The following is a 14,016-nucleotide window of genomic DNA, read 5'->3' as shown; positions in this document are numbered from 1 at the left end:
AGAGACCGGCTCCATCCTCTCAGGGCCCTCCCCTCAAATACTCATACACATTGATAAGGTCTCCCTTCCGTCTTCTCTTTTCCAGGCTAAGCAGGCCCAGCTCTCTCAGCCTGTCCACGTATGACTGGTGCTCCAGTCCTCTCATCATCTTCATAGCCCTTCTCTGGACTCGTTTCGGTAGTTCTATGTCCCTCTTGTACTGGGGAGCCCAGAACTGGACACAGTACTCCAGGTATGACCTCACCAGGGCTGAGCAGAGGGGGAGGATCACCTCCCTTGATCTGCTGGCAACACTTCAGCCCAGGATACCATTGGCCTTCTTGACCACAAAGGCACATGGCTGGCTCATGGTCAGCCTGCTGTCCACCAGGATTCCCAGGTCTCTCTCTGCAGAGCTGCGCTTCAGCAGGTCAGCCCCCAGCCTGTACTGGTGCCTTGTACCCTGTACTTGCCTGTGTTGAACTTCATGCGTTCCTCTCAGCCCATCTCTCCAGGCTGTCGAAGTCCCTCTGAATGGCAGCACAGCCCTCTGGAGTGTCAGCCACTTTTTCTTTGTTTACCTATGTAATGTTACTGCCTCAACAGAAAACAGGTGGAAGAAGCAACTTATTCCTTAGAGTTAATGTTGATTGGCATCTTATTGGAAAACAAGTTTAATCCTCAGGAAACAAAATGGTTCTAAACTTGTTTTTATTTTTTTTCTCAGTAAACTCTCTTAAAATAATTTGCTGTTTTTTCCTTAAAATTAATTGTATTTTTTTATCCTCAGCAGTAAGAAGCGTAGTGAGTAGGACATTGAGGCCTTGGAGTGTGTCTAGAGAAGGGCTATGAAGCTGGTGAAGGGCCTGGAACACAAGTCCTGTGAGGAGCAGCTAAGGGAACTGGATTGTTTAGTCAGGAGAAGGGGAGGCTCAGGGGAGACCTTATTGCTCTCTACAACTGTCTGAAAGGAAGTTGTGGGGAGCTGGGCATTGGCCTCTTCTCACAGTTAACTAGATATAGGACATGAGAGAATGGCCGTGAGTAGTGCTAGGGGAGGTTCAGTTTGGAAATGAGGAGTCATTTTTTCTCAGAAGGAGCAGTCAGGCATTGGAACGGCTTGCCCATGGAGGTGGTGGAGTCACGGTCCCTGGGGGTGTTTAAGGAAAGGTTGGACGTAGTGCTTAAGGACATGTTTTAGTGGGTGACATTGGTAGTAGAGTGATGGTCAGACCGGATGATCTTGAAGGTCCCTTCCAACCTTTATAATTCTTATGCACAATATGGGTATGGTAGGAAAACTCTCAGGATTTACATCTAGCTCAGGTGTGCCCTCTGGAATATTAGACACATATGTAGCATGCTCACAAATGTACCATCAATGTGATTAAATCTTTAAAGTTTTGCATATGGCTTCATATCCAACATTGCTAAGCAGGAAAATAACTTGTTCTGACCTCAGTAATATGTAACAGCAGAAGCTGCATCCGTCTGCTGCAAATAAACCCTGAAATATGTCCCTAAAATCATAAATAGTAATTGTACGCTGAAATGAATCCAAAACCAAAGTGAACATTTGAATTCTATATTATTCATTTTACAGCATGCAGATCCATTTAAACTCTACATGTGTGTTTGTGTCTCAGATATATCCTCCCGTATTATTCCACTGCAACACTGTCTGGTTGCCAGAGCTGTGAGGGACCAGAACCTTTCATCCGTGTGGACAGCTGAATATGCTCTTGACTTGCTCTTTGTTGGTGGACTCATTCCAGAGGCTGTGTGGTTGACACACAGACTGGGCAACTGGAAACTGTCTGTTTCAATTGGTGTTGCCTACCTTCTGTATTGTCAGAACTCTAATGAATTTTCAAGGTAAATCTGAGTTTCGAATTAATACATTGTGTTTTGTTACTGAACAGTATTTGCATGGACTTAACAACATACCCTTTGTCTCAAAAATTAAAATATGTATTCTCAGATTCCTTGCAGCTGTAACATCTAACATGTTACAATTAGCTACGTTGTGTTAGATATTCATTTAACAGAGTTTCATTAGATTATATACAGCTTTTATTGTTAATGAAGTTGCTTGTTATACTTGCAGACTGAAAAACACCGAGCATCATCTGCCATTAAGCATATCACCAGTGCAGACTTTTAAGGAAAAGTTACAGTCTTTGTTAGGACAACCAGTAACTTCTGAAACATCAACTGAAGGAGATTTGAAATACAAGCAGTTTACAGGTACATAAAATTATTTATGTGTGATTTTTTTTTTTTGATGTTACTTCACTGCATATTCTGTTATGCTGTCTTAAAAAGAAAAAAAATACCTCATCTTCACTGTGTGCATTACTGTTAAGGCATAAAAATATTTTAATTCTGTAGGGATTTTGGTTTTTATCATTCTAAAAAATACCCTATGATCTCTTGACTCTAGTTTGAGGAAAACACAACAGTTTCATTCATGGCTTGCATGCAAAAGATTTTTTTATACACCATCCTTTGTTATCTTTGTAAGGCCATACATTAGATCCTTCTTCATATATGCTAGCCAATATTTTAGCTTAACTTCAGGTTCAAAGAAAACTAATGCCTTATTAAAACTAAGTACTGTGAAACAACTGTAAATACATTAATAGTGTGGAAAGTATCATCATACTTTAAAAAATCATCTTGATCTATGTTTACTGTTCATGTATGTCAAGGGAGGAGGGGGGAATAAAGCATATCACATGACATTGGTGAGGCTTCCACAGCTCCATCAGGTCCAGAGCTAGCAAGAATGAGGGTTTGTGTCTATGAGACACATACACAAACGCATTTACAACACTTGTCTATGGTTTGCCACACTCATAACCACCTACAGCCATGCCTAACACTCATGAATGGCACCACCAACCTCAGCCTGCTTCCCTCTCTTGCTATTCAGGAAGAAGGTCCATGCATGTGCAAGTGTATGCACAATGTAGGTGCCTCTGTTAGCTACTGTCTGCTATCTGGATTTGGGATTGCTAGTCTCCCAAGTTGTTGGCATCTGCACGGATGAGTTCCCAAAACCCCATCTTCATTTTGGTTTCTGGTACAGACCCATTCATTCACACACAGTGTTGTCCACCTGCATGCAGTCTGTGCGTGCCCTGGTAGCTGGCCTTGGACTTACATCAGCTAGCTCTGGATGGACTGTGAGGTGTGAGCTGGTGTGAGGTGTTCCTGTCTAGGGCAGGGGTTGGGAATTAGATGATCTTTAAGGTCCTTTCCAACCCAAACCACTCTCTTTGTATGATCCCTACAGTAACCATCTCTTCCTTTGGTATCACCAGTAGAGACACACATATGTGCGCTGGCACACATACAGCCTCTGTAGCAGTTGGTCAGGACTTCCTTGGTCCCTCCAGTATCCAAATACCCTTTTCTTGTCCTTACTGAAACAGTCAACCAACTCTCCCAGTTGACACACGGACCTAATGCTCTCTCCAGCAGTTGGCCAGGACTTCACTGGTACCTCTAGTAACTGCCAGCTGTGCCCTCATCCTGTGGCTGCTAGCACTTATTTTGACATACTTCCATTGCTGGAGGTGCTGGCATCCCAGATACAAGCTGTTTAGCCTATAGTCCTACCCCATTTGCTGGCACTTGAACTCCCATACACTGACACACAGAATAGTGCCCTTCACACGGGAAAATATTTATGCGTTGACAGGGTCCAACAGTGGTGAGGCTGGCACAACTCCGTGCCGTGCCTTCATTTCCTTTCATAAAGGTCCTATAATGAGCCCTGTGAAATGCCAAGACGTTCTTCCCCTGCATACTGCAGTGTGGCATATCCATCTTGACAATGACCCCTCTCCGTCCAAAAGGGTTCTTAAGAGAGCTACTCCCATTTACTCATCTTGATGGGTTTCACACCTGAACACTGGTGTTGATGGCTCTCCTGGGACAATCACAGGAAGAGCACAGATAATTTTTCCATTTCCCAGAGTGTGTAGCTTTTTATTAATTTTTATTATTTTTTATTAATATTTTTTTTAATTCCTGTGGTGGTCCTTTGAGTAGACTGGTCTCAGTATTATTCAGGTTCTCTGAATGTACTGTTGTCTCTCTGCTCCTCTGTACAAATGCACGTGAGCTTTTTATCACATAACCTAACTTACTGTTTTACTGCTAAAATTCTTCCGCTTAGCTAGATCAACCTGTCTGTTACATTTTATAGAAAGTTTACTAGTGCAGTCTCTATTCTTTACTCTTTTTATATTTGTGTTTTTGGAAACCACATTTTAAATTCCTGTCAGCAGGTGGATGTTAGTTAATCTTTATGTGAGCACTACCCTAAACATTGTGCAGATTCTTCTTTTATACTTATTTCCAAGAATTTTGTCTTAACGACACATACACATGTGTATATAGTGATCCATAAGTGGAATAGGTAGTGGAGAGATTTGGCAGCATATATTTCAGGACAAGCAGGAGGAATAGAAATGGAAGTAGAGAAGTATAGTATTATGTAAATTTCAGGAAGCAGGTAATGACGTATGTTGAAGTTTCTGCTACTTCTAGAAGATGTGAAGAAAATGGAGTAATATGTAAAATACATCAAACAAATATATTTCCTTGTCCTTGAATGTTATGCTTGCAGATAAGAGAATTGTTGTGGTCATTATTAATGAGATGGACAATTTATGCCTGCTTGATGAGAAAGATTTGCCAGAAGTTTATCCCAAGCAAATGCATACCTGAATATTTCTGATCTCTAGAAAGGCAGTAGCTTCCCCTTTAATGTGGAAAAACTAAAAGTAGCAATTGAGTCCTATTTTCAAATGCAGAAAATCTTATCTTATGCAAGTAGTTGAGATGTATGCATTGTAACAGGTGAATGAGAATCCTGAGAACAGAGCTACTTGATTTCAGAATGAAGGCCATGTGTTAAGTCAATTAATTTACTGATTTCTGTGTTTAATATTTTATAGATCCCATTGAAGAGGAAGATGCAAATGTTCTTTGTAGTTCAGTACAGGACCTACTGAAAGCTGCTGTTATGGCAGATGCTGATATTCTCTCAGAGACGTTAAAGCTTTTGATGGATTCTGCCAAGGATCTTAGTGGAAAATTATATGGTTTAGTTCCAGATGGCCTTTATCTTCCAGCACCACCATTATACTGTCCTCAGCCAGCTTCTCTCAGTGAAGTAAGTCTGCCCAATAGAAGTTTCTTTGGTCCTTGTTTGGATGTATTTATAAAATAATAATAGTATTCATGTATTTATAAAATAATTATAATCTGTATTTTGATTCCTTTCAGCTTATCATTGTGTCTAATGTTTTTCTATGTCCATTCATTTCTTTAAGGAACTACATGGTGATAATAAAGTATGTGTGCCTCTCTGTGTTTTTTTCCATAAAGAAGTTGTGCTTCAAAGAGAAAGAGGGGATATTCTCTTAGGAGCAGAAAGGGTGTTTCCTTATTTTCCTTTCTGATAGATGTTCTTTCTAATCTGGGGCCTTGTTCTTGGCTTGGATTTTTTTATTTTTCAGGAAGACTGCAATGACATTATTTTAAAAACTGAGAGAGAAAGCCGTGAGAAAGTATCAGGAATTCTTCAGCGAATTATCATGCTCTTCCAAGCTGCTCGTTGTTCCTGCCCTGCAGCACAGTGGTATATTTCACAACTGAAATGGGCAAGAAAAATTATGCAAAAAGTAAGCATTTAACTTAGAGGGTTTTCTGCTGCAACTTGATTATCAGGAGTAAATATTACTGACAGGCTTGAAATTGCATTGTGGGAGCATTCAGTCTCATCTGGACTTTGCTGAGTCAAGTCTTTAACATATCTTCTCATAATTTTACACTCTTGTGTTTAATTGTTTCAGAAAACTAGAATGTAAACTTCTAAGGTATCAACTTCATAGAGTTGTATCCTTTCTGTACCTGCTTGATAAAGAACAAGCACATTTCTTTCTGTATTGGAAAGAAACAAGCTAATTTTAATTGGGAATTGCAGCTGCTAAATGAGAGTAAATTCCAGATCACACTAGGGTTGAATATGTACCAGAGAACACGATGTTCCCGTTCAGGTAAAGTGGTGGTCTTCGTACACAGGGCTTATAAGATCTTGTTCAATATTTTGTTTGCACAGAACCAAACTTACAATATATTGACAAAGATGTCCCAGTAGTGACCCCTGAGAAACACCACTCATCATTAGTCTCCACTTGGATATTGAGCCGTTGACTGCAGCCCTTTGAGTGTAGTCATCCAGGCACAGTTGTGAAATGCTTTACACAAGTCCAGGTAGATGGTGTCAGTTGCTCTTCCCCTATCCACTAATGCAGTAACCCTTTCATAGAAGGCCACTAGATTTGTCAGGCATAGTCTGTCGTCATTAAAGCCCTGTTGGCTGTCACCAATCACCTCCTTATTTTCCATGTGCCTTAGCAGAGTTTCCAGGAGGATCTGCTCTATGATCTTGCCATGCACAGAGGTGAGACTGACTGGCTTGTAGTTCCCCATGTCGTCTTTTTTTCCCATTTTAAAAAAGGGGGCTATGTTTCCGCTCTTCCAGTCAGAGGGAACTTCACTGGATGGCCTCAGATGAACTTCACACATACGATGGATAGTGACTTAGCAACTTCATCTGCCTGTGCCTTCTGGACCTGCACGTGATCTCATCAGGTCCTATGGACAAGTGTACCTTCAGGTTCCTTAGGTGGTCTCAAACTCAGTCTGATTTTATATTGGGTGTTTTTTCACACTCACTTTGTCTTCTGTAACTTTGGCAGTGTGGCTAGAGCACTTGCTGGTGAAGAATGAGGCAAAGGATTCATTGAGTACCTCAGCCTTCTCCATATCTTGAGTAACCAGGTCTCTCATTTCCTTCTGGGAAAAACCTATGTTTTTCCTAGTCTTCCTTTTATCACTGAAAAACCTATAGAAGCTTTCTTCCCTCAGTCCCTCTGCACCTGCATCTGGCAGAGAAACAGATCAGGAAATTGTCTTTTGAATAAATACCGCCTTCTTACAGTTCATTGAATGGTTACACAGAGGTTTAATACTTAATGCGCAGGGAAGTGGCCAGAAGTAGCAGCTGAAACAGGAGTTATACATTGTTGCTCCTGTATTTAATTCACCATACTCATGAATTACCATGCAAACAAAAATGTTTGATTTGCCGTAGCTCATACAGAACATGTTCTTTTAAATGAATTTTCAGAATACCGATTTGAAGAAAATGGAAAGTAAGCTTAAGGAAATTTTACTGATCTTGACAGTATTCTGCTGATAACTGAGAGGCTATTCATCTAGCAATGGTGTATAAAAAATTTTAACTGATTTTTATTTCCATTTTGATAAGCAAGAAAAACTGTGGATACATATATACATTTCTTAATCATATCTAAATAATTAAGACCATTGTTTATTTACTTATTTTTGCTATCTATAGATTCGAATGAAAGGATCTCTTCCTTCAATGAATCCATTCCCAGAGACTCTGCTTCATTACTGCAAATTCCGTAGTGTTTTCTGTAGCTCTACATCTTCTAGAGACCATCAACTTGATGATATTTCCTGTAAAATTTTAGGTCTGTATGCAATAATATAGAGTAATTTAGAGCTGAAAAAAGAGTACAAGAGATGATCCACGGGTATAAAGAAACTCTAATCAGCACGATTTATAGTGCAGTGTATGCAGGAACGCTTTTTTTTCCTAGCTTTTAATTATGTTAGTTATCAAATCTCTTATTCAAAAAGTTCCTGTGCTAGAATGTGTTATAGATATGTGTTATAGGGGCACTACTGAAAACTGAAAAGAAAGAATGACATTTTTATTGGATTACTGTTAAAATAAATAATTAATTTATTCTAGATGAAAATCTCAAGCTGTTCATTTATTTAGCCAGTCTCACCACATCACGTTTATCTCACAGGTTGGTTCAGAGAGCTATGTGCACTGTGTTGGATGTTACATGTTCGTGAAAAATTATCTGAAAGCTGTAGGCGGTACCAAACTGCAAGGGAAAATACTAACATGCATAAGGTAATTATATTACTGATATAGTAAAGAGACATTTTAAGTGTATAAAGCTGTAAGAAGAATACTAAAGATCTGATGCATGTGTCTCTGAGGGACTCCTATTTGCATAGTAGGACAAAATGATAAAATGTGCAGTAAGCACTTGATGCTGCAGAGTAGTACTGTTTGTGACCTGCAGCTTCCTAAAGGTATTTCTGATGAGCTTTGATTCTGATCAATGTTTATTTTATGTACTATTTTTCTTTGCATGCAGCATGTTTTATGATGAAGGTTGGGCCTTGGTTTTCAAAAGAATAATGAAAAATATTTAAATTTTAATATGTTTTGTCTGTTACACCTTCATTAATTTATGTAAAAGGTTAAAGAAGAAAAAGAAATTCCTGACATTATAATATTTGTCTTATATACCATAACAATATAGATGTAGATTTTTGTTGTATCTAGTTTAGTAACTAAGCTGTCCTCAGCAAAGTTTGCTTTCTTTTTAAAATGTGTCCAAAATTCTCTTCACTAGAAAAATCAAACTTCAAATAAACAGGATGACTCTTGGTTTTTCGATGTGTCTTGCAGCAGTGACAAATGAAATGGAAACCACTGACAGATTCAAAATACCCCTCCCCCTTCCTTTCCTTTCCCCATTACAACTGTGACCTGCCTCCTACCATTGTATATTTCTTACTCTGAAAGCTGTTAGCTGTTTTTATTTCATGTTAGCTGGGAAATAATCATTGTAGTCTGCAATGTTTGAACAGCTTAGCTGAAATATATTGTTTATGTCAATTAATGTTGACATAGCGAGTATTTTTTAGGATCTAAAGAAGAATGAATATGGTACCTCCACAGTTGATCATTGTCTGCATGCCGCAGAATGGGCTTGCCGGATGCTTCCCTTCTGCAGGTTCATGAATGTTGAAGAAATAGTTCAAGATGTCATTTTGAGCCTACTTGGAGAACTGCCACCAGTCAAAAAGGTAAAAGAAATTAAAAATAGAACAAAAGCAATAGAGAGTATAACAAATGTTTTTTCATGTAAATGCTACTAGTTAGAATTTTTGCTGATGTAACTTCTGTTTGAAATTACACATCACTTGTCTGTTAGGTACTGAAGGAGAAACTATATTTTGCAGGTGGCAGAAATTTTTGTAAAAGCATTTCCTAATCCTGAAGATGTAAGGGTTCCACTAAGAGATAAATATCATGGTCTCCAGCAGCGACTCAGACACTGTACTGTTAAAGGTAATGTCTATCCTTCTTCAGGAAATACTAAATGAGCTTTCTTTTTTACCCTGCTTAGTTAATAAGTTGTGACAATCCCTTCTTTCATACCTCCCACAAAACAGGTACTATAGTTTTTAGTTAGACAACTTTAAGAGGGTTTTGTGGCAAAGTCTGTATTTTATTTTTGATATGTCTATACCAAATACGGGATATCATGTCTTCCAAGTTGATGGTTTTCTTCTCTTTATAATATTTGCCATATGGATTTATAAATGGCTATAATAAATGATGATTTAAACGTTGTTCATGTTGCAATTTGAGACAATAAGTCAAAACTGAGTAGTTTACATTTAAAATTTCTTGGTTTTCTTTCTTTGGGCAGGTTCTGAAAGTGAAGAAATGATGTCTGTTGTTATACAGGCTGCAGAAAAATCTAGAATGAAGTCTTTGAGACGTGTAATAAGGAATATAGGCCCTATAGAAGTTAATATTTGGGAGCCAACAGAAGAAGGAGTTAATGAGGAGGTGGAACACTGTTATGACCGATTCTCATTAGGCGCTAGTCTAAGCAGAAGCACACTTACTGATCTTGGCAGTCTTCAGTTATATAGTGATGCTGAAACAGTAGATACACTTTCTGATGCTTTGCTTACAGAAGAAATGAGAGCTCAAACACCTTCACCTCAAAGGTATGGATAAAATGGTAGTAGAAACCTTTCCATTAAGGAAAAAAAAAAAACAGTTGTCTTATTGGGAAAATAATATTTTCACCAGATATGATTATTATCATTTTGAATAATATATCAAATGAGAAATTACAAATGTATCAAATCTTATAACTGTCAGTGTTATGTCAGGTACTAAGTAATACTGTTATTGAAATGTCAATTATTATTAGCCATGACCAGATTCAGATATGATACTTCTGAGTTACTGTCTCTGTAAGAACTATGGATTTAACCTCTGATTAATTTGCCGCCTTAAAATTGTATTAATGTAAGATTTTTTTTGTTAGCTATGCATTTTTAACAAAAGAGGAAGAAGAGGAAGTAATGTTGCATGAACTTATTTTTCCATTTAAATCTTCTTAGCATTGATTTTGATGTTAATTCTGTTTGTTTCTTGTCTGACAGGGATAATGAACATCAGGGACAAGGAGAAATAGGAAGCAAAAATAATACCTGCAAGACAAAAGCTCTTAACTGGAAAACAAAACATAAGGAAAAAGTACATGGAAAAGGCGCACATAATCAGTGTAATTTACCTGTAGTTGGTGCATGGGAGTTTGAACGTGATGATGATGAATATGTTATTTTCTTAGAGCTTTTTTTGAGTTACATTCTTGAGAGAGACCTTATAAAGGATAGTGACCTTGGAATTCCATTTCTTACTAGCTTTTCTGGACTTCTTCGAGAGCATGAATTAAACTCCCTCTTTTTCGATGTTCATACAACATTAAAACGTCGGCAAGTCAAAACTAGAAGCCAAAGTGTGTTTAGAGCAGGTTCTTGCTATGCTGTCACCCTGGCATCTTGCAATCCTGGAACAGCTTCTGTCCATAATATAAACAAAAAAGTTTTGAAAAATCCAACTACTGTACAGTCTGTCGCACAGACAAGAGAACCTTGCGTGCATAACCTAATCAAAGGGCTTAAAGAAGGATTATTTGGTTTAAAACATAAATCAATTTACAGAGCTCAGGTTGACAATCAAGGAGTAACTGTTGCATCAGCAAGCCAGGCCATCCCTAAGCATACTTACTCTAGCTTACAAACTTCGGCAACTTCTAAATACATTTACAAAACTACTGATGTACTTGATACTGTACCAGGAGAAGAACTAGCTATAGAATTGTTGGGTAAATTTAACAATATTGCAAAACTGCTTGAGTGGTTGATCAGGTGGTCTGATAAGAAGCTACCCTGTGGTTCCAATAAACAAGATTCCACAGAGGAGAGTTTCCCAATGATACACGTGAAAACATCAGCAGCTGCCGTCCTTTCTTCTTTATGGCTGATCGAACAGTTGTATGGAGATGGCGCACAAGCAAGGAGTACAACATATAAGGTAAGACAGGAAATGGAATAACTGTCAATGTAAGGTGTAAATGATCACAAACATAATCTTACACTCCTTTTACGTTATTGTTTGATTTTCAGTAAAACATAGAATGCTGATCAATAGCCTTTCCTTTAGGACTTGCTACAGAAAGAGAATTCTTTAGGAAGACTCTGGTTGGAAATGAAAGTACTCTTTGGAAGTCCTGTTTAAAATCAGTTATCTAGTTATCACAATATTTAAAAGTTAAATCACTATGTCTAGTTTTCAACATTGTCTTTGAAGAAAGACAGAATTGGAGATAGAGTATTAGAAAAACAAGATAAATAATAGAGTTTCTAAGAGAAAATTTAAATGTGGGTTTATTTGTCTTCAGAGGACAGTACAAATGCAGTTTAACTGAAGCTAGCTATGGATTGGTGAATAGTGAATTCTGAATTTCCGACTAGCACTGTTATTATAGAGTTAGAGAATGTGCATTAATACATAATTGATTTGCCAGAAGAACCAGATACAATGTTACTTTTTTATACTATTTATTTCATACATTACATTCTTTAATTAAAGCTACATGAAAGTGGGGAGAGGGCTGTGGGGTTTCTTTGAGAAGGCTCTTCTCATACATTGAAAGACATTCTGCCTTGTGTTTAGTTTCTATTTTGTTTTCTTACAAGTACCATGTGTATTTTACTTATATCTTACTACCAAAATCTTGTGCGTGCTTCTATCATACATAATTATACTGCCTTACAGTGATAAGAATTTAAAGTAGATTAGTATTACTGGTGCTAAAGCCAAAAATTGTGTATCTTTATACAGTGTATATTTAATTGTCCCATAGCATCAGTAACAAAGGAATCATGAAACATACATGTGTGTTATTTTATGATTCCTTTAGATAGTTCAGAGGACCATTGCTTTACTTAATGCAAAAAGGGGCAAAGCTTGGGTTCTACGGGCAGCTGTAAATCAAGAATTTCTTAGGTATGTAATAGTGATAACAACATGAAGTTAAACAGAAATATACTATATGACATACATTTTGGTGTGTTTGTTTAAAGTATCAATTATCTTTCTTTCCTAAAACTAGTGAATTTTTACTATTTTCAATAGAGTCAAACTAGTCAATGTCTGGAAGAATTTGCATCTCTGTCAGAAGCCCAGCATAGTACAGAGAAGGAAAGTAGTGTGGATGAAGGGTCTTCTGTACTGGCTGATCCTCCACTTGATGTCCAGAATGTACAAGCCTATGATGACCTTTGTGAAACCAGTTTGGGGTAATTTTATTTTTAACCTAAGAATTGTAGTTGGATGTAATTCCCCAGCTAATCAACATATCAATATGAAAAGTTGTACTGTTATTACATGTTATATGTTTTTTAAAAATTGAGTGTAAACTCAAATTTACATGAATATCATTTAATAGCTGCAGGTAGTCTATTATATTGCTAGAAGTTATTCCTAAAGTATTATCATTAATTATTATATATAATTAACGTATAACATATTCCATGTGTGTATAAGTTACAAATTCAACTGGAAACGTTAAGGAGTTGTCTTCTATACTGCAATATGTTATCAATTTTGTAAAAGAGAATCCAAATTTTTATGCTTCATAATATCATGTATTTGTGTCAGTTCTCAAAAAAAATGACGAAATTTGTAATGCAAAATATTAATGAGATCTTAAAGATTTTGGTGATTCTATTCTGTGTTCCTCTTACTTTTCATAATCATCAGAAAAAATCTTAAGTTTTCTCTTTAAACACTACTAGCAATACCAGCACTGTCTTTAATATTGTCACATAGCTGTTATAAAACTTCACTTCTTATAGGACTTCTGTAATGAAGATTACATTATGAACGCAACTTTATGCTTGAGATACAGAAGAGTAAACTCTGTGTCTAGGCATACCTCTGCATAGCAAAGGAAGTGGTTCTTGAAAATGGATTGAATTGTTTATACACTTAGTGATGTAGAAATGGGATCTGCACTTCTGATATAATTGATACCATGGCTTTCTCAAAATTCAAACCTCCATTCTTTCCTTATGCTGAGACAATAGTTCAAAACTTATAGACATTGTTTTGTGTCTCCTATGACAGTTTTAATAAAGGAAGTTTCTGTGAGGGAGGTATATGTATTCTTAGCCAGATGATTTTGAAGTCATGATGCAGTTTATAATTTCCATTTTCTTTTTTGGTAGATCATATGTGGTGTTTACATTTTTCTGAAGCCCATCTGAAAGATTGTGGCCTTAATGTCAGTAAAATATTTTAGCCATTACAAAAAGTAGTATTAATCTTGGTTTAAGTGAAATTACCAGAGAAAGTTTATATGAAAATTCATAATATGACAACAGCGTTTATTTTACAGCCTAGGCTACAATCTGAGATGGACAGTATACTTAAACTAAGACAAATACTGAATTTATTTTTATTTTTAAATACCTTTTTAAATTTCAATTACCAGAATGTCTACAAAATCAAAACATTTTGATAAGAAGGAAATTAATTGTGGGAATTATTCTCTACCTCATTTGACTGAAGATCTTAATGAAGTGGAACCATTTGTTCAGGAGGAGTTAGATGTAACATCAGAAAGTGAAGGTTTGTTTTTATGCTATATCCTTTTACTATAGTCTTACATATAAAACAGTTAGTTTTTCCCGAGTATGATTATATATCCTTCAGTTTATTTAAACAGAAATGGAAATATATTTTCATTG

At 36.9% G+C, this 14,016-nt stretch overlaps 1 protein-coding gene across 5 annotated transcripts in view; it reads left to right on the top strand.

The window, feature by feature from the left end:
- CPLANE1 (ciliogenesis and planar polarity effector complex subunit 1) overlaps window positions 1-14,016 on the top strand; it is a 57,111-nt gene that overhangs the window by 16,491 nt on the left and 26,604 nt on the right. For all 5 annotated transcript variants that reach the window (XM_068667963.1, XM_068667962.1, XM_068667960.1 and 2 more), the window contains 12 exons: window positions 1,626-1,854; window positions 2,087-2,226; window positions 4,950-5,167; window positions 5,514-5,678; window positions 7,421-7,559; window positions 7,905-8,014; window positions 8,821-8,982; window positions 9,139-9,247; window positions 9,612-9,918; window positions 10,363-11,296; window positions 12,401-12,564; window positions 13,761-13,897. In XM_068667963.1, coding sequence (XP_068524064.1) covers window positions 1,626-1,854; window positions 2,087-2,226; window positions 4,950-5,167; window positions 5,514-5,678; window positions 7,421-7,559; window positions 7,905-8,014; window positions 8,821-8,982; window positions 9,139-9,247; window positions 9,612-9,918; window positions 10,363-11,296; window positions 12,401-12,564; window positions 13,761-13,897 — 2,814 coding nt within the window. The remainder of the gene's footprint in view (window positions 1-1,625; window positions 1,855-2,086; window positions 2,227-4,949; window positions 5,168-5,513; window positions 5,679-7,420; window positions 7,560-7,904; window positions 8,015-8,820; window positions 8,983-9,138; window positions 9,248-9,611; window positions 9,919-10,362; window positions 11,297-12,400; window positions 12,565-13,760; window positions 13,898-14,016) is intronic.

Source organism: Anas acuta, chromosome Z (assembly GCF_963932015.1).
Source record: "Anas acuta chromosome Z, bAnaAcu1.1, whole genome shotgun sequence".
Taxonomy (NCBI): domain Eukaryota; kingdom Metazoa; phylum Chordata; class Aves; order Anseriformes; family Anatidae; genus Anas; species Anas acuta.
The sequence above is the reverse complement of the archived record's forward strand: the minus strand, read 5'-3'. Positions and strand labels throughout refer to the sequence as shown.